Here is an 18,195-nt window from a genome sequence, read left to right as displayed (position 1 = left end):
AAATACATTTATTCTCAATTTTCTGAAGTTAAAAGAAATAAACAACCCAACATTCAAACAATGGGAAAACAAGAAACATTGATTAACTTGCCCATCTAGTTACTGATTTTTCTCATGTGCATGTACATAAACACTATATCATAGACCAATTGCTCATCTCAGAAAATAAACTGATGTTCACTGGACTCTGGATACATATTTTATACACCATCATTTGTCCTTTGGTGCTCTTCCAACGCTGTTTTTCCACTGAAAGCACAACAAGAGGCATTTTCTTAAAGAATGTAAGGGCTGGTGCAAGTAGTTATGTGACACTGAACTCACTACACCTTCTTTTCACCACCCTCTACACCTGCCAGCTGGGCAGCCTGCGTTTGCTCACCCCATTTAGCTTCAGACAGAACATGTTTGCCTTAGAGAGTTTCAGATCAGAAGAAGGCATTGATGGAGGTCCTGGTAGCTGGATTGTCATAAACAGACCTAACATGAGCTAATCCTACCAAAAAAAGCTTGAAAATATGGTATACTGCAAGGAAATGAAGAAAAAAAAAAGATGCTGGTATTCTTTTTCAGTGGCTCATCTGAATCTAGAAGAAGCTGCCAGTAAATCCTTTGGTTATTTATGAATGATGCCTTTGGGTCTTTAACTAGAAGTATTATTCTCATCCCAAATTTTTTCATTTTGCACCTACACTTCAATTAAAACAAAAATAACACAAAAAAAAAAAAAAAGAGAAGCAAATAAAGCCAAACACATTAAATGTGAGATTGAGGTCATATTTATAAAACTGAGGAAGTTTATTTTTTTAACTTTTAACTCCCAAGGCTAGCTACAATATGGCATGTGGAGTATATAGGACAAACTTCATGGAAATCTGAAAATGCAAATTAGTATCCATAAAGATAGCTTGAACTTCCTTGTTCATCCATATGGGACATTTTTTGAGTGACTTTCCCTTGAAATTCACCCATGTCCACTGAGTTTGGAACTGGCATTGCTGGAGGTGATTCTGGGATTTCCCTTTTCTTAACCAACGTGCCATAAAAATAATGTGCTTTTACATGCATTTAATCCAAATTGACGCAAACCCTTTGGTTTCCAGCAAACTCGCAGGTGCAAACAAAAGGACATTCAGCCCTCAGGCACTCTATTCTGCATTCAGCTCCCCTCACAATTATTCTCAGAGAGTGACAACCCCCAACTGCTCAAACCACACACAAAAAGCCTCCACACGGAGTTATAGAAACCTTCTGTTCGCTCATTTGCGCTTTCTCACCTTCTCTTCTAGCTTAAAAATATGTTGCTACTTCTGGAGCCCAGAAGTATGCTCCTCATGGAGCACACACAGCAGTTATCTCTCCTGCTGTATTTATAGACTGTTGACTGACACAGGAGCTTTTATTCCTGCCACAGCTTTCCCCTGTATGACACATTACCCAATCTCTCCGTGCAGACCTCACGCCGAACGCTAAAAGAGCAGCAGAGTTTCCTTCACGGGAAAACAATCTGATCTGACATGTAAAAGAGGCAGAAATTGTTTTCAGATACAAAGCAGGCAAGTATGTGGAAAAATGGGTTTCTGTACCTGTCAGTGAGACAATACATTCCGAGATTATTGCACCAATTTTTGTTTGCTAAAATGTGAGCTTTTTATGATAAACTTAGTGCACCAGTATATTTCCCAGGTGTGAGTCAGAGACTTGAAAAATGGGCCCTAAAATGTGATGGCATGCCATTTCAGGGAGATTTTCCTTTGTCTGGAGTTGTGTGCACATGAATTCATTTCCAGGCAGACACTTTTCAACTTGACAACAGCAGTGCGCTCTGTACCGAAATCCATCTCTCAAATTGCCAGCAAATCACAGGACATGTTTATCCTGCCAACCTGCAGGACTGTGATTCTTGCCCCCTGCTTCAAGCTTTGAAGAGGAACCATATTAGTCCCTAGAGCCCTTCAGATAAACACGCTTTCTCAGACTAAACACTATAGCCTGATGATTCACTCAGGCTGTTATCTGAGACCCCTCTGCTTATTATCTAAACATGCTGCTCTAATCCTGAATCAATGGAAGTGAAATCTCAAAGTACACTAGTGCAGCTTATCTCAAGGAAATGTAAAATGCCTTTTTGGCAGTAATTATGTCTTAATGGGCCTCTACAGCATGTTCTCATAAGGGGAAAATAATTTTATGGCACTTTCTGCTAGGTACTCTAGTGCATAAATGAAATCCATTTTATTTTTAAAGCACAGGGATATTGAAGCAAGTAGCAACTATTAACACAGTGTATTAAGTGAGAAGAACATTAGTTTTATTTCCTTTGTATGTTGTTCCACAGGCTGTTGAAAACATACTTAGAAAGTATAAAATCATAACACAGAAATTTTCCTGGGGTCTTGAGACAAGTTGTTCTGTACTTTCTGGGAAGAGCTAAAATGTCTCCCTTGACCTAGTAGTTTTATTTGCCAATGGACAGATTGTGGAGAAACACTTATTTGGCACAGATACAGAGTGGAAAAAACAGTTGCAGTAAATCACAGATGAAATTGTGGACCTGACACCAGTTTCCTTCAGATCACTGGCAAAATATTCCTTGACTTCAGTAGGAAAAGATCTAGGCATATGCTGATAAAAATGAGTATATAACCAAAGGAAGAGCAGGGAACTGGCAGCCAAGATTCCCAACTTCCTTTTTCATCCCTGTCCATGAGTGAATCATGATGCAATAAAGGGTGGATCAGTTTGTATTTCTAGGCCTGCATTTATCTTCCTGTCAAACAGGTGCAATAAAATGTTGCAGGGAACAAGCACTTAGGGCAAGCATCAGCATTTATTGAGTCTGACAACCCCGATTGCCTGCCCATTGCTACCATTCCTCTTCAGCAAAGTCAGTGTTAGTGGTTCCATACTGCAGGTGGTGGAAAACTTTCCAGTGTTTTCTCTTCTTGTTCAACAATTTTTTTTTTTCACTTGAAATGCTTTCCCTCTCACTGTTCTTCATCTTTCTCTAACTTGCAACTTTAAAAACCAGATAAATACAGAGTGATGCTGCTGAAAGATTTTTTCTCTTTTTAATAAAATAAGGACATAGAAGAAAATATATTATTACAATTTTCGAAAAAATAATTGGAAAATCTATTGTTCTTCTCTCCAAACCTTTTTTGTAGCATTTTCTTGTGGGTTTCTGGTTTTATTGTTGTTGGGGTGGTTTCTTTTTTTTTATTATTTTATTGAATTTGGCATTTTTGGTTGGTTGTTTGGTTTTGTTCAAGTGTACATTGTATGGAAAACACCTATATAAACACATTCCATATGAGAAAACTTCATCCAGGTCTTCCACAAGATTATGATAATGTAATTTTTTTCTTTTCTCCCATCACTGGAAAATATTCTGCACTTTTTCTTTACACTAGTGAATGATACTGAAGTACTTTGAAGTTCCAGTAGACACTGCACCTATTCTAAGTGTGTCCTGATTTCTTTATATATATGTGTGACTGTCCTAGATAATCTCACTAGGAATTCTAGTTTACAGAGGTTTTCTATCAAAATCTGCTTGTTACCAAGCAGCTCTACACAAACCAGGGACGCCAGCGAGCAGAAAACTGAATTCTACCTCTATCACTTTTCACAAAGCTCACATCATAATGATATTTCCAGGACTAAAAAAATTGGCTTCAATGCTGAGAAAACAAGCACATATTACAGCACCACATGGTGCCCATTTCCCCTGAACAAATGACCAAGAAATGGTTCTTTTTGCAGAGCAGGGCTTTAATGCTTCATAGGAGAAGTAGGTTGTCCCCAAAAAATGAGATTTTCAAAATTAAGTGTCTTTTATGTAATTCTGAAGCTTTAAATGGCAGTGTCTCCAGACAAAGAAAATAAAAGGAAAAAATTATATAGTGCTATCAGAATCATCCAAGCATTTCACTTGCTAAACCACATAAGAAGAAAAAAGCTGGAAAAAGTTTTCTAAAAATGTAATTTTTATTGCCTGCTAGCAGGAAGGGAAATGGGAAAACCTAAAGCCAAGTAATATCTTTTAAGCTGGAGTTTCAAGAGTTTTGTTCCCAGACCTGGAGGTGAAATTCCCTCCCACCAAGCAAACAATAACTCCTAATAAACAAAGAAACAAAAACCAGAAAAGTAAACTTCAGCAAGTTTTGACCTCCATTGCATGTTACCTTTATAATTTGAGAAATGTTATTCCATAAATCCAGATTCTTCAAAGTGGGGATGAGAAGCAAAGTAGAAACTCAATAAAATAATTAGTGAAAATAGGAAATATTTTCTTGTTTTTATTTTCCTAGCAAGCTATATTTTTGGATATATATATTTCTCACTTCCATAGATGAAAGCTTGCACAGTTTGCATAGATTTTTGTGCCTGTTTTTTAATTTGTGCCTGTTGGATGAGGAGAATAAATTTTGTTCATGAGTGTTCCATGTTATTATCAGAGCCATGGGATGATGTGAGACAAACCATGCCAGGGAAGAATCTTATCTTTTAATAAGAGAAAAACTCAAAAGCTTAGCAGTGGAGCAGTGGTTGCAGTGATTATGTCAGAAATCAGTGTGGTACCTGACTTACACCTTGGGCAAAGCTAAAAGAGATAGACTCCTCCAACTTTTGGACGTGCAGATGAGCTTTGGCCCTTTGGAGGAAAGTATTGGCATATCTCAGAAGCTACTCAGTGTCTCTCAGGATCATAAAATCATGGAAGGCTTTCAATTAGAAGTGACTGTAAAAGCCCTGCTGTGGACAGGGACACCTTCCATTATCCCAGGTTGCTCCAAGCCCCGTCCAACCTGGCCTTAGACACTTCCATGGATGGGGCAGTCACAGCTTCTCTGGGCAACCTGTGTGTCCTGAGTTGACTATATGATGCTTTTATCCCCAATCATCTCATTCTGTTTATGTTGAATAGTAAGTTTTGTACCTTTAAGAGTGTTCCAGAGAGTGAAGTGGGGAGAGAAGAAGCGCGCAGTTTGTTTTCGGACACTGCACTCACTCCTCCACATTCCTGCTCCTGACTGTGTTGTCTGCGGATGGCTAGACAGGGACAGAGCTCTTCTGTTGTTTTTTAGTTAGTGTTAGCTAGCTGAGGCAAAGTTCCCTGGACTGTTTTTCTCCCTTTTCTTTGGACCTCTTGAAACTGCTCTGGACTGAGCACCCAGGAGAGCCCCGGCAGCTGCAGCTGTGGCCCACCGGGCCGGGCCGGGCCTGCGACAATTCCAGCACTGAGGGACTGATCAGAGACTGAGTGAGCTGAGCTGCCACCCGAGGACGGGGTTTTCTCAGTTTGTCGTCTCTTTTAGAGTGGCAAGGGGTCTCATTGTTTGATATTGTTTTGGTTTTATTGTTTAATAAACATTTTTTTTCCACCTTTCTCCAAGGAGGTATTTTTTCCGTCCCAGACCCAGTTGTGGGGAGGGGCCGATTGGATCTGCTTTTCCCAGTGGAGCTCCTTTGGGGGATTCGTCCTCAAATTTGCTCCAAACCTGGACACTGTGACAAAGCCTTACCCCCCTCACAGGGATGAATTTCTTCCCAATATCCCATCCAACCCTGCCTTCCATCAATTTAAAGCCATTCCTCCTCCTCCTGTCACTCCATGCCCTGTTCCCAAGTCCCTCTCCAGTGCTTTTGTAGCCAGTCCTGGAAAGTGCTCCAAGGTCTACCTGAATCCTCCACTTTCTCTGTTGGATCTGCTGGTCCAACCAAGATACCCCATGACTTATTTTTTTAGAGCTCTGGTTTTGTCCTTATGTGTTTTGGTTTGGGGTTTTTTGTTTTTGTTTTTGTTTTTTGTTTGTTTGGGTTTTGTTTGTTTGGTTTTTTTGTTGTTGTTGTTGTTGTTTGGGTTTTTTTTTTGTTTTTTTCCTAATGCAATAAAAATTATTCAGAAATGTTTTTGCACATGGATATGAAAACACGTGTTGGGAAGTCACAGGGACATGGCAACTCAGTCCTTTCATATCACAAGTTCAATTTGTAAGCAATACAAACTCCATGCAGGATTGTATCACAGGTATTTTGCATTCACTTTGGTGGTGATTTATGTAGTCCCCAGGGAACACACCCCTCAGATAAACACTGAGCTAAATTTCAGTTGCAGAAATGAGTACACTATTGATTAAATGTTGCAAAAATCTAAAATAGCCACTCTGCAGATTGCTTGCTTTTTTCCTTTCCCCCCCTTTCCAGGTTCTCAGATTAAATTATATCTCTGCTGATGAGCAGGGCACAGGGGAGGGAAGAGAAAAAACCTGTATGGTGGAATTTTTAAGGTCAGCACACTTGTTAGGGAAGTCATCGTGGGAGAGCATATATGCAAGCCAGGATATAATTTGCAGTCATTTATCAGAGCAATGAGGTGTCTGACTCCACAAGCCTCCTGGTTTTCTCCTGCAAGGCTGCACAAGGCCTCTCTGGGGATGGTGGCAAGCCTGTGATGACCAAAGAAGTTGACAAGAGCATGTCTGAATCCCTGCAAAGCCCTTGCTTGCAGCTGCAGGCATTGCCTCTTCACTAGTGGGTTGTTGTCTTTTTTTTTTCTTTTAATCTCTGCTGTTCACTAAAATGTAATTACCAAGGTATTAATTTTTTCCCTTTAACCAGTTATGATGCATTTGTGATAAAAGGTGAAAACTGGCTCTTTTTTGCATATCAATGAGAATGGGGGAGAAAGTATTATGTGGTGCATGATAAACCAAATGCATATGGGGGTTTTAGAGGTAGTTAACAATGAAGATTGCTTCAGTGCCTGCATTTAGAAGAAAATTGCTAAGGTGTTTATCCCTCAGAGAGAGACCATTAGCATGAATATGAAAGAAAAAGGCAGTTCTCTGAGTTAGGGAGTGTAGCACTGAGGAATTTTTACTGGTGTTGTGGAGAATTGATACGGTGATTTCATCCATATTTAGGGGTGAATCAAAAGTAGATATCATCTCCCAGGTAGGTGATGGACGGCATCGTTTCATTATTGCACATGACAAACCATCTTGGGAAGAGCAGGATTAATAAAGTTAACAAAAGCACAGTTGCAGAAAACTGGCAAATATATTATCATGTGGAAGCAGGAGGGCAATTAGAGTGGGAACATTGGGAATCTTAGTGAAAAGAAGCTGTATCTGGATGGAGAGTCTGAGTGCCTGTGCAGGTTATTTACTATTTCCTCAGTAAGAAAGAATGGTCACTCAGTGATGTTATATACTGTAGTCCTGAGTTATTTTGTTGGAAGTTGCTCAAATCTGTCTTTTTCTCTGCCTTATTTATTTCCCTTTACGTAATTTTTTTCCCATCAGGCTGGTGTGGCTCAATCTTTTTGCATAAATCATGGTGCAGGAGAGGTGAATACAGAATAGTGAGTGCATATAAAGTGCTCTGTAGTTAGGGAAGGGGCAGTGAAATTGTCACCCATCAGTGCTCAGGATGCAAAGGAATACTGACACCTGTTTTTCACAAGGCTTAGTCCTGCATAGTCTGTGACTGAGAGCAGTGCCAGATAGCACGGGAAGCAGCATCACAGCTGAAAAGAGAAGGGGAACCTGAATCTATAAGCCCACTTGCGGGAAACAACATGGTTTCACTGATGGAGAAAATAGATCGTGTCTAACAATGATTTAAAGTCAATAAAAAAATAACGTCACAAATCCATTATTTTCAGACAGGGTGAAAGCTTAACATACCAGTTCAGAGCTCAGACTCATTTGGATAAAGATGAGAGCAATGTCATCATGAATTACCCTGATTGAGTAATCCATATTAAGAAACTGCTATCTTTATTTTTAATTAATTTCTCTTTACATTCAGAACATTAGTTGTGCATAAAGTCTCTTCTGTATTCAGAGATAACCGATGTATTAACCAGTGGGAAGGAATCCATCTCTTTCATGAGAATACATTAGTTTTTAGAAAGAATCCTGAACTGAGGTATAATGCAGCATCATCTCCTTTCTGGGACTGAAGATCCATTTCTGTAGCAAGCAGGTTTCTGCTGAAGAACACAAGTATAGGGGAAATCAGGAGGGGAAAATAATTTTAGAAAGTTTTCAGCCAAATTTTGTGAAAATCATGAATGCAAATCTATGCTTGAATTTCTTAATCAGTGCATGCCTAATTGTGTTTCTTAAGTTGCTGATCATCCATTCAGTTGACTCTCTAAGCTTGGACAATCTTCTTGCCCATAGACAAGGTCTTGAGGTGCTGTCAATCACTCTGCCCAGGTGAGTAAACCTGGAAAACCCCTAAGAATCAGCAGCTAAAAGTAATGCTGCTGTTTGTCACAGAAATGGATATCATACCTGTGTCTTCCAGAAAGACCACCTGTCTTGAATACTCTTCTTCTTCTGTTTTCCTTTCCAGGTAAATAAATCATCTTAAACAGGGAGTTGCCAGTTGTCTTCTTAGGTACAGATTAATTTCAGTGCCTGTCTGAGCTTTATCCTCGTACATTCCCAGAGTTAAGAAAAGGCTACTGATTTTGTACAATGGGGAGTTTTTAATGTTGCTCTGGAAGGCAGTCAGATAAGGCTCAGAAAGTCATTAGTCTTGAAGAGTTTGGACTGAATCTTTTTATCTTCATACTTCTCCCACCATCAGTGATATGCATTTCATCCCCAGTACAAATTCACAGAAGAAAAGGAATATTGCTGTTTTACAATAGAAGCAAGAATTCTTTCCTGTAATTACAAGGCATGAGACACTGACTGATCATTGATCAAGGGACTGATTATTATAATAATCCACTGCAAGCTCATGGGCTAATTCTCATTTATACTAATCCCACTTTGAACTGCTCCTGAATCATTACTAGAATGGGCCAAAGGAGTTGTGAGAGAGGGGTTTGATGCTCAACCAGAGCAGTGTAGAGACTTGAAGAGGAAAAGAATCCATCTCTGCTCTCCGGCATTTAAGCCAGAGCCCCTGCATTTTCTTTGGTCTGTCTCTGAGCTGTTACTCAGCTCCCTTCCTTCCTTCCTCCCAGTGATGTGGCAGATGGTTTGGGCTGGCACAGGTTGCTGAGTACCACCTGCCGCAAATTTTTCACTCTCTTTTTCCATGTAACTCCCTTTGTTGTTGTTCTTGTTGTTGCTGTTGTTGTTGTTGTTGCTGTCATTTGCGAAGGGTGGCTTCGCAAATAAGAGGGAGGCAAGAAGAAAGCATGAAGTGCTGTTGATAATGATTCTGTGCTTTCTTTTTTTCTGCTGCATCATTGCTGGGAACCTGTAGCTGGTGCAGGCAGGGCTCCTGCAAGCAAAAGCAGCAGGTTGGGAACTTTGGCTTCTGTGGTGGAAAAAGTGTACCTTTATTATCTCATAATGTCACCCAACCCATGCTGAGGAGCAACATTTCCCACTGCTGAGCGTTGTGAAGGGAAAAATCCTCTATTGGCTTTAGGCATTAGATGCTACATTCTCTTGATCTTTTCACTCCACTGGAAATGAAACAGCCTTGCAGAAGCTAAATGAAAAGTCTAAAATGGAGAGGAGGAGTAGCCTTATCATTCAAATTCATGAAGGATATGACTGGGCAGGGCCTGGCAGAAATTGTGGACATCAGAGGCAGGGCTCTCCATTTGGTCTCTGTCAATGCAGTGAGAGAGGCACAAAAGAAAAGCACCCCCGGCATTTTAAACACTTCCCTGAGGATGAGTTGAGTTACTCTCTGGAGTCAGTCATATCTCTGTAATGACTGTAGAGAGAGGAAGTTGAAAATTAAATAAAGAGATGATTCTAAATTTGGAATACCTGACTACCTCTTCAGGAGGCAGAAACCACACTTAATAAAGCCTTTTGCATCTAGATTAATACTGGTATTATGAGTTTATATTATACAATATCCAGCCAACATCTTACCTGGATATTTTCTTATTTGAAATGTAACTGCTGCAGGTTTCTTGTGGCTTGCTATTGCAGGTAAGTTTTTAAAGAAATATTTGTTTTTCCCTTCCTCTGCTCACAAAAAAACACACACTAAAAAAGTTCATGAAAACCAGATAATTATCACAGCACTTCTCACCAGTGTACTTTCATTAGGTAAATCTATTTCAAGAGGTAAAAGAAAAGCACACTTTATGACAAGCAGTGCCAGGTGGATATGTAATCCTGACAAAGTCAACTGTGGTGCTTATGTGTGTAGGAGAACTTAGTTACAGAGAGATATGGAAGGTTTGCATTTTGGCTTTAAAAAAGATATGCTGTTAAAAAGTAATATTATACCATAATGGCAGAAATATTTCTGGAGACCGCAGATATTTTCAACTTACTTTGAAAATAGGAAAATTCTGGGTGAACAATGAAGTTTCACATATTATTTATTGTTTTAGATTTTTCTTCTCTCAGTATTTGAAGATTTTTCCCCTTATCCTCTCTCCTTTTTTTTTTTTTTTGCCATAGATGAATAATATCCTGCCTGTTTGCAAGAATATATCCCACCCCTCAAGTGTTCACTATAAATATGAAAAAAATCCAGTTTATAATAAGAATGACCCCTGTGGTAATCAGGGAGACAGTTTTGATTAAGAACATCTGTTAGCATATTCCTGGTTCTAAAGTCAAGCAGAACACAAGACAAGAAGATATAGAAAGTGACATTCTTCAAACTGTGAGGCTGGCCTCCCTGGGGAGGCTCTGACCTCTTCCAGAGACACAAGCCAAGATCATAAAAAAAGCCAGAACAGACATCAAAATGTGTGGAGTGTGTGTGTAGTTTGAAAAACATGACACCTTTGCTTCGGAGGTGCCGCATCTCTAAATTTCTAAGCACCACTCTTCTGAGGAGTGTGGGGAAGGACTGCACTTGCAAGCTGTGTTTACTGCTCAAACACATCACCACACAATGAAAAAGAGGGGCAGGAATGGTTACCCTCTGCTCATTGCCTTGTCCATTTTTTTTGTTGCTGTTGTTCTTCTTCTTTTCTCCTTTCTGGGGCTGGCAAGGCTGTCTCTTAGCTATGGGCAAGATGGGGATCTGGGAGAAATGGCTTCACTTTGGAGCTCTGCTGGTGTAAAGTGGTGATGTGGGAGATGCTGCCTCTAAACAACTTCTGTTCTGAGCTGCATAAAAGCTTTTCTAACCCAGCACTCATTCTCCAGCATTGTTCAGGAGTAAATACTTAGGAAACAGCAAAGAAATAAACTGGCTTTGCTGACCTTTATTTTACATCATTCTAGACTCTTTTACTCAGCAAGGCAGGGCTGTCCTGAGCTGAACATGACACCCAGACTAATGTTTGGTAATAATACATAGACCAACCCTTCCTAAAGGTCTGGGTATCTAAGTGTAGTGTGACTTTACTGCTCAATCACTTTGCTTCCTCTTCTAGATACATTAAGATACTGATCTTATTTGGAAAAGATTCTGATTTCTAATGAAAAAAACCCCCAACATGTAAGTTCTATTTATATTTCCATGATAACAGTATGAATTTTAAAATTAATAAAAAATACTGCTTTCCGTGAAAAAATTTCTCTTGCTCATTATGAAATGTGAGATAAAAGAGTATCAATCAAGATGAAGGAGAGAAAAAAGAGGTTAGGCATATTCTTTTTGTTAAGTTTTTTCTTAAAAGCTGCTGGAAAAAGCAAGACTATGCAGGACAACAAAATGTAGAAATAGGAGCACTCTCCCAAGTTTAGGTATGGAAGTATTTCTTCAGTGTGAATGGATTGGATTATGAAAGACAAAGTGTTGGTAGAATTGAGACTTTTGAAAGATTAAAAGGCCATGAAATAGGTTTTAACAGGTACACTGGCAATTGCACAGAGGTCAGGAGAAATGTGGGGCTGCTGCTGGAACAAGTGAGTGTCCTCATGATGAGGAAAAATGTACAAATACACTCAAGGCTTCCTCTTTCCCCATCTTCAAAAACAAGCTCTGCTCTTATGCCTCCCAGGAAAGTTAGAGGAAGAGAGATTAGAGGGAGATAAATAAGAGAGAAGGGAAGCAAGGTGGGTGCAGGCATGGATCCATGCTTGGATAAGACATATCCAAGCACGTTGAGGAAGCTGCGCAACATCATTGTGAGGCTGTTCTGACACCTATGAAAAATCATGTCAGATGCCTGATCACTGAAGAAAGGCAAATGTGACATCTCTCTAGGAGCAACCTAACCATCAAGAGACTTTCCTGTCAGCATTCTTCAACAACAGGTAGAAATATACAGTCTTATGAGGATTAGTGGATTTTATTTTTTTTTTCTGCATTCAATTATACTGGAAAAAGAAAAGGAAAAAGTTATGCTCCTTTCTTTCAACTTTTAGAAAAATTTGTTTTGTTTCTGTCCAAACTTGATGCTTGTTCTCAAGTATCACATCTCCTAAGAAGAATGATGATTTGGTTTCAAAAGAGTTTTTACCACACTTTTCAGTTAAGCCTTAGTCATAATACACAGGAGAGTATTCAAGATTGATGTCAAGCTGCAAAGTGCTGTAAGCATGAAAAATCTTCACGTTAATTTTCAGAATTGATTTCCTTTTGAGGGGGTGTGATTTCCTTCTGTCTTTTTCCCTTGGCATTTACTGACTTGGGAATGTTTTGTATTTTCCCTTTATTGAGTAGAAATTTGTATCCAGTACTATTCCCGACTGATTTTTAAGAGGTCCTTTTTACAGCAGGAAAAAATTAAAGAAGATTTTAGTGTGACAGATGCACAGCCGATTTTATAAGGGATAAAATATAATAATAAAACTACTTAAAAATCTGTAAAACCTTGGGTTTTGTCTCTACATCTGAACATTCACAATACACAGGTCAACTTGAGTTTCAGTTCTGTTTGCTGTAGATAAACATGAAAAAAGTGGAATCTGAAGTAAGACTTGAACTTAAAAATTAACAAAAAGATGTAATTTCTTCTTAGTCCTTTGTCTTTTTTGTATAATATGCCTACAGATTTGCAAAGATTTTAGTGTATTTATTGGTAAATAAATTTATTCTTTCTCTTAGTATATATTATTATGTTGATGTTCCTAGTGAAAAGGTAAAAAAAAAAAACAAACTTCTTTTGACATCAAAAAACAGGCTTATTTATGTTTGATCTTGGAGTCCCTGACTTTGTACTGAGCAATCGTGCCAAGGGAAAAAAACTGAGAAATGAATGTCAAAATCGAAAAATTGCAATGGAAATTACTAGCTGAGTTAACAACAGAAAGCCAATTCTATGTCCTCAATCCAGTTTGCACAGAATATTTAATGCCTCTGAAAATGGATAATTTCAAAAATGACACTAAAGTATTTTGCCTGTTTAGTCTAATTTATCAGTGGTAATAATGTGTCATAATAAAAATTTGCATAGGTAAATTCATTCCTATCCTGAAAGTTTTAACTATGCCCTGGCATGAACCAGAATGTGTAGGTAGATGATTCTAACTCAAAAATGTCAGTCCTAAAAGCTGAGAACTTTGTCCCTTTGGAATGATTCAGTGTGTGAAATTAGGAACCCAGGGCCTCCTGCCAGTCAGGGAAAGCCATTAAGCATCCCTGGGGAGTGATACTGGGAGTACTCCTGCTCCAGAACATCACTTACTGTGAGTAACTTAAACAGGGATGTGTGACCTAATTCCTTCTTGGTTTGCCATAAATGGCTATAAATGAGTGTACAAAGCTCTGAGCACTTCCTAGAGGTGGATCACCTCACTTAAACAGAGCTCATTCTTTGTAAAAGGTTGTGCAGGGCTGTCATGCAGTGGTACAGCAGTTGATTTATGGAATTTCTAACTCAAGGAGACAGGTCATCTGGGCTGGGCGTTGGGTCCCATGTGAAAACATGTAGTTTTAGCTATCAGGTCCACTCAGTTGTACAAACCCTCTAAAATAAATATTAGTTGCAAAAAATAGCTAATCAGATAACTAATGGTATAACTATTTTACAGCATTAAAAGCAGCCTGGCATTAATGGCATTGAATTGTTTACCAGCTTTTACAAGGACAGCTTAGACAGTAGACAACAGCTGCACAGCCAGCTAAATTCAGAAGCCTAATCCACAAATTTAACTTCTCTGAAGTTGCTCAGCCTGAAGGAATCTGGACTAGTTCTGTTCCTCCTATAAAGGAGACTACCTTCCTAAAAATGGCATAGAAGAGTTCTAAGGTGTAGCTATGATATTTTATGAAAAATCCTTTCCTTGGGATTTTTTCTCCTGAGAATCTGAGAGGCCTCAGGAATAAAATGTAAACAATGATTATCTGCTGCTGTGGAATGCAACGGGTGCATCTGTGATTGGTCTCATGTGGTTGTTTCTAATTAATGGCTAATCACAGTCAGCTGGCTCAGACTTTGTCTGAGACACAAACCTTGTTATTCATTCCTTCTTCTTCTATTCTTTTTAGTATAGTTTTAATATAATATATATCATAAAATAATAAATCAAGCCTTCTGAAACATGGAGTCACATCTTCGTCTCTTCCTCGGAGCCCAGTGAATACTGTCACACCAAGGCACTGATACAAAGAGGAGAAAATCAGGGTCGCATGGGATGGGGGCTGCAGTGAGATCTTTGTTCTGGTGTGAAAGCCTGGGGTCTGAGGGCAGATAATGGATTTAATGACTGTGTTTAATTATTATTATCCCTTCTCTCAACATGGAGGCTTTGAATGTTATGCATAGTTTTTTATTGCATCATTTATTAATCTAGTAGCTATCTAATGTAGAGGTCTGGAAGAGACCTGGGAACAGAGACACAGCTCTGTTCAATGTCTTGTCCAAACTATAGAGTGTGGAATCCTTTCTGTTTGATATCTTCAGTGCTCAGCTGCCCCAGTGCTTGCATATCCACTTTCCAGAGGATAGGGTACGTTATGACCTGACCTACTCTGGCTTGTAGCTTTGTAGTTAATAAACTCTCCTGGTGTGCTATGGGGTGATAATTCAGAGATTTTCAAATTCTGAGTAAGTCTCAAAACAGAATCCTACCCTTAAATGCCTATTAGTCTGCCATTTTGAAGCTTAGTTGGATGAACTTAGTCCTGCAGCAGGTGAAATGTTTTGGATGATATATAAAGCCCTTGGGTAAAAGATACATCATAAATAAATGATAATGGTCAACATGAAAGTCTATTCACAGCAAGTATTGTCAACCAACATGAGCAAGTATTGAGAGAGATTTAAGGTTGAGACTTTTAAAAGAGCATAAGAAATCCATTTCCCTTCAATTTTCAGCAGAGGCTGAGGATATATATATGTAAACTAAACTGTCTTAAAAAATCCTAAATTCTCAATAGAGTAAAAAATACAGGATTTTATGCTGCATGCTGCTGCTCATAGAAATGGTCCAATGTTTATATGTGCATTCCTTTTTTATCAGACCTTCCTGCATCATAATATCTCTGGAGAACTGATTCTGTCAGGAGGATTCTGATCCTGACCGACTGTTGCCATGGTATTGGGTTATTCTGGGCTGTGATCAAGAAAAACAAACAAACTTGAGAAAGATATTGGCTTTAAAACATATTCTCAAGCCATAGTGCCTAAGATGAGTTTTTGAAAACTAAATCTTGAATTTTGTACAATGTGGCAGTAATTAAAAGCTTCTGAAAAAAAAACATACCAGTAACAAGAAGCACCGCTGTGACAATAAACATAAAATGATAAAAATGCAGGAGGAGGAATGGGGCCAATTCTTGCACTGTTTAAAATTGTTCATTCTCATTTAATGACATTACCGCACACTGAAGTGAAACCTCCGTCTTTTCTGAGACCCTTTAAAAAAGTAGAACTTTTTACAGATCGGATCCCTGTTGTCTTTTTGATGTTACTGAGCTTTTGAATTGAGTGCATAATAAGGAATTTGTACCTGTTTCCAATTCCTAGGTAGTAATATAGTTTCTTCTACATCCGTTAATATTCATTCTGTGGCAAGTCACCTATTTGCACTGGGAGCACTGAAGAAGTTTCTGATAATACATGAAATAGTATTTTCTGTATGCAGGCACTTGCATAATAAGTTCATATTTTTAGAGTACAGAGCTCCTTTGATGGGAAAAGAAGAGAAAAAGTCCTGAGAGAAATCCTTATTATTGAGGTTGATGAACCCGGAAGGATGCACAAATTCCAGCTAGGAGTGTTTACAAGGGTAATACAACAATGTGAATTCATGTAGGGAAGTTTTCTGCAAGTTTGTAATTTACAGATGGATAATTTTCTTTGCCAAATTACTGAGCATGTTCTTCCTGCTCTGCAGGCAGAATTCACAGCCATGAGGGACCAGTACATGCGAGGTGGAGAAGGCTTCATTATCTGCTATTCCATCACAGACCGCCAATCCTTTCAGGAGGCAGCTGAGTTTAAGGAGCTCATTTATCGTGTCCGGCACACCTACGACATCCCCGTGGTGCTGGTGGGAAACAAAATAGACCTGGAGGAGTTCAGACAGGTAAGAGGCTTCTCTGCTGGTTCTGGCTTGGCTTTGCTTGGCTGCCTCCGGGGTTTCTGAAGCATATGTTGTGCAGGGCTACTGAGAATTATCAGTGCAAGAAGAGGTTTAATCAAAGAACAACAAATTTGTAACGAATTAAAGTCTTTGTGGTGCCTTTCATTCATATGTCGGGGAACTTGAAGCAGCCTTGGCAAATCACGTCTAAAATTTCTGGTTTCACTTGAAAAAACTTTGACTACTGTTGTCAAAAGATTTATATATGCTAATGAATATAAATATATGCAAATATGTTGAATATATATATAAAACATAGAAAGAGCTTCAATCAGGACCTTTGTGGAAAAATACCTTTGGTTTCTTTGACATTCCCAGCCATTAAACAGAGGTTTGCTTTTTCCCCAAACATACTACATTTGATTAAATGCTTTTCAACCTCAGACTGAAAAAAAAAAAGGCAAAAAAAAGAAAAATATGAGACACTACATTTGCCTGAAGATCCAGTGACTGTGCTATCAGAGTGCTCAGGTAAAAAAGGGACATGCAAGACTTGAATTCACTTTGATTCTTTTACCAGATTTCAGCTACCACCACCTAAAGAGCAACAGAATTTTTTCAACTACAAGGTCAATGACTGTGGCTCTCTCAATGTCTTTAATAATCTTTGCTCACTTTTTTCCTTTTGCTTCCTCTTTATTGTTTCTTCTTTCTTTCTACTTCTCCTTTATTGTTTGTGCTGGTGAGCTAGACAGAGATCACATTAGAATGGCTTGGTGTACTGAACAGAAAATATCTATGACTAGAACTGCTTTAAAATATCTGACTTCTGTGCAGGCATATGTAACAAATAAAATGGTGTTCTTTTGGTTCATGAGCATCTGCGCTCACCAATCCTATCTACTCTTTTCCACTTATACTGTCACTCTTCTCCCCATTTTGTTGTTTTCTTATTGTACCTGAAGAAAATCCAAGACAGCAGTGAGCTTGAAATTAGTCTTAAAGATCTGATTATGTACATTTAAAACGTCACATGTGTTTTCCAGATCATTGGCTTCCTCCCCAAATCAGGCTGTGACAAAACCCTGGTGGTGACAATCCAGCTGCAGTTTCACAGGGGCTACAAACACTGATGCCAGAACAGAAGGGGAGAGATGAGGGTTTGGGGAAGGATGTGGGTTCAGTTGTTTTACTGAGAGAACTGGACATTCACTTGATCCCAAAGCAGGATATAATTGATTACCTACAGCTACCCCTAGATGAGGTTTCAGCAGTACTCTGTTTCCTAATTGATACAAAGACTCTTTCACCAGTCTTTGGCACGATCTCCTGCTGGTCTCAAATTTTGTTGAACTTTTATATTTTAATCCCTGTCAACATATATAAAAATATATGCCTGGTTTGAATACCTTTACATGCTCCTTTGTGATCTTGTCTGGTCTCACAAACGGGAAAATTACTGCTCATGAATGTCTGGATTGGATTTCACCTGCAGCATTTTAGCTAAAGGGGCATGGGGGGCTTTTGGGAATAATATTATAAACTAAGCCTGTGAGATGTGATAAACACACTCAAAACTGTTCTATGAAGTCACCAGTGATGATCCTGCCTGAATATGTGAACAAGGAAAATTCAAATTGCGCCCCTAAATATTTAAAAGTTTTCAATGAAACAGAATTTAGGCCTTCAGAATGTTTTCCTCCACAAGCCCACTATTAATGCCAACACATTTGGCAGTGTCAGAAGGGTTTTCTCAAGTACTGCAATCCAGACCTTGACCCTTAAGTCAAAGACTAGTAAGGTAGTGTAAAGTAGATCTCCT

At 38.9% G+C, this 18,195-nt stretch overlaps 1 protein-coding gene across 1 annotated transcript in view; it reads left to right on the top strand.

Moving 5' to 3' along the window:
* RIT2 (Ras like without CAAX 2) overlaps positions 1–18,195 on the top strand; it is a 178,843-nt gene that overhangs the window by 72,994 nt on the left and 87,654 nt on the right. The window contains exon 4 of the mRNA XM_058824037.1: positions 16,185–16,376. Coding sequence (XP_058680020.1) covers positions 16,185–16,376 — 192 coding nt within the window. The remainder of the gene's footprint in view (positions 1–16,184; positions 16,377–18,195) is intronic.

Source organism: Ammospiza caudacuta, chromosome Z, assembly GCF_027887145.1.
Source record: "Ammospiza caudacuta isolate bAmmCau1 chromosome Z, bAmmCau1.pri, whole genome shotgun sequence".
In the NCBI taxonomy this organism is placed as follows: Eukaryota; Metazoa; Chordata; class Aves; order Passeriformes; family Passerellidae; genus Ammospiza; species Ammospiza caudacuta.
Note: the sequence above shows the minus strand (reverse complement) of the source record. Positions and strands in the feature narration are given on the sequence as shown.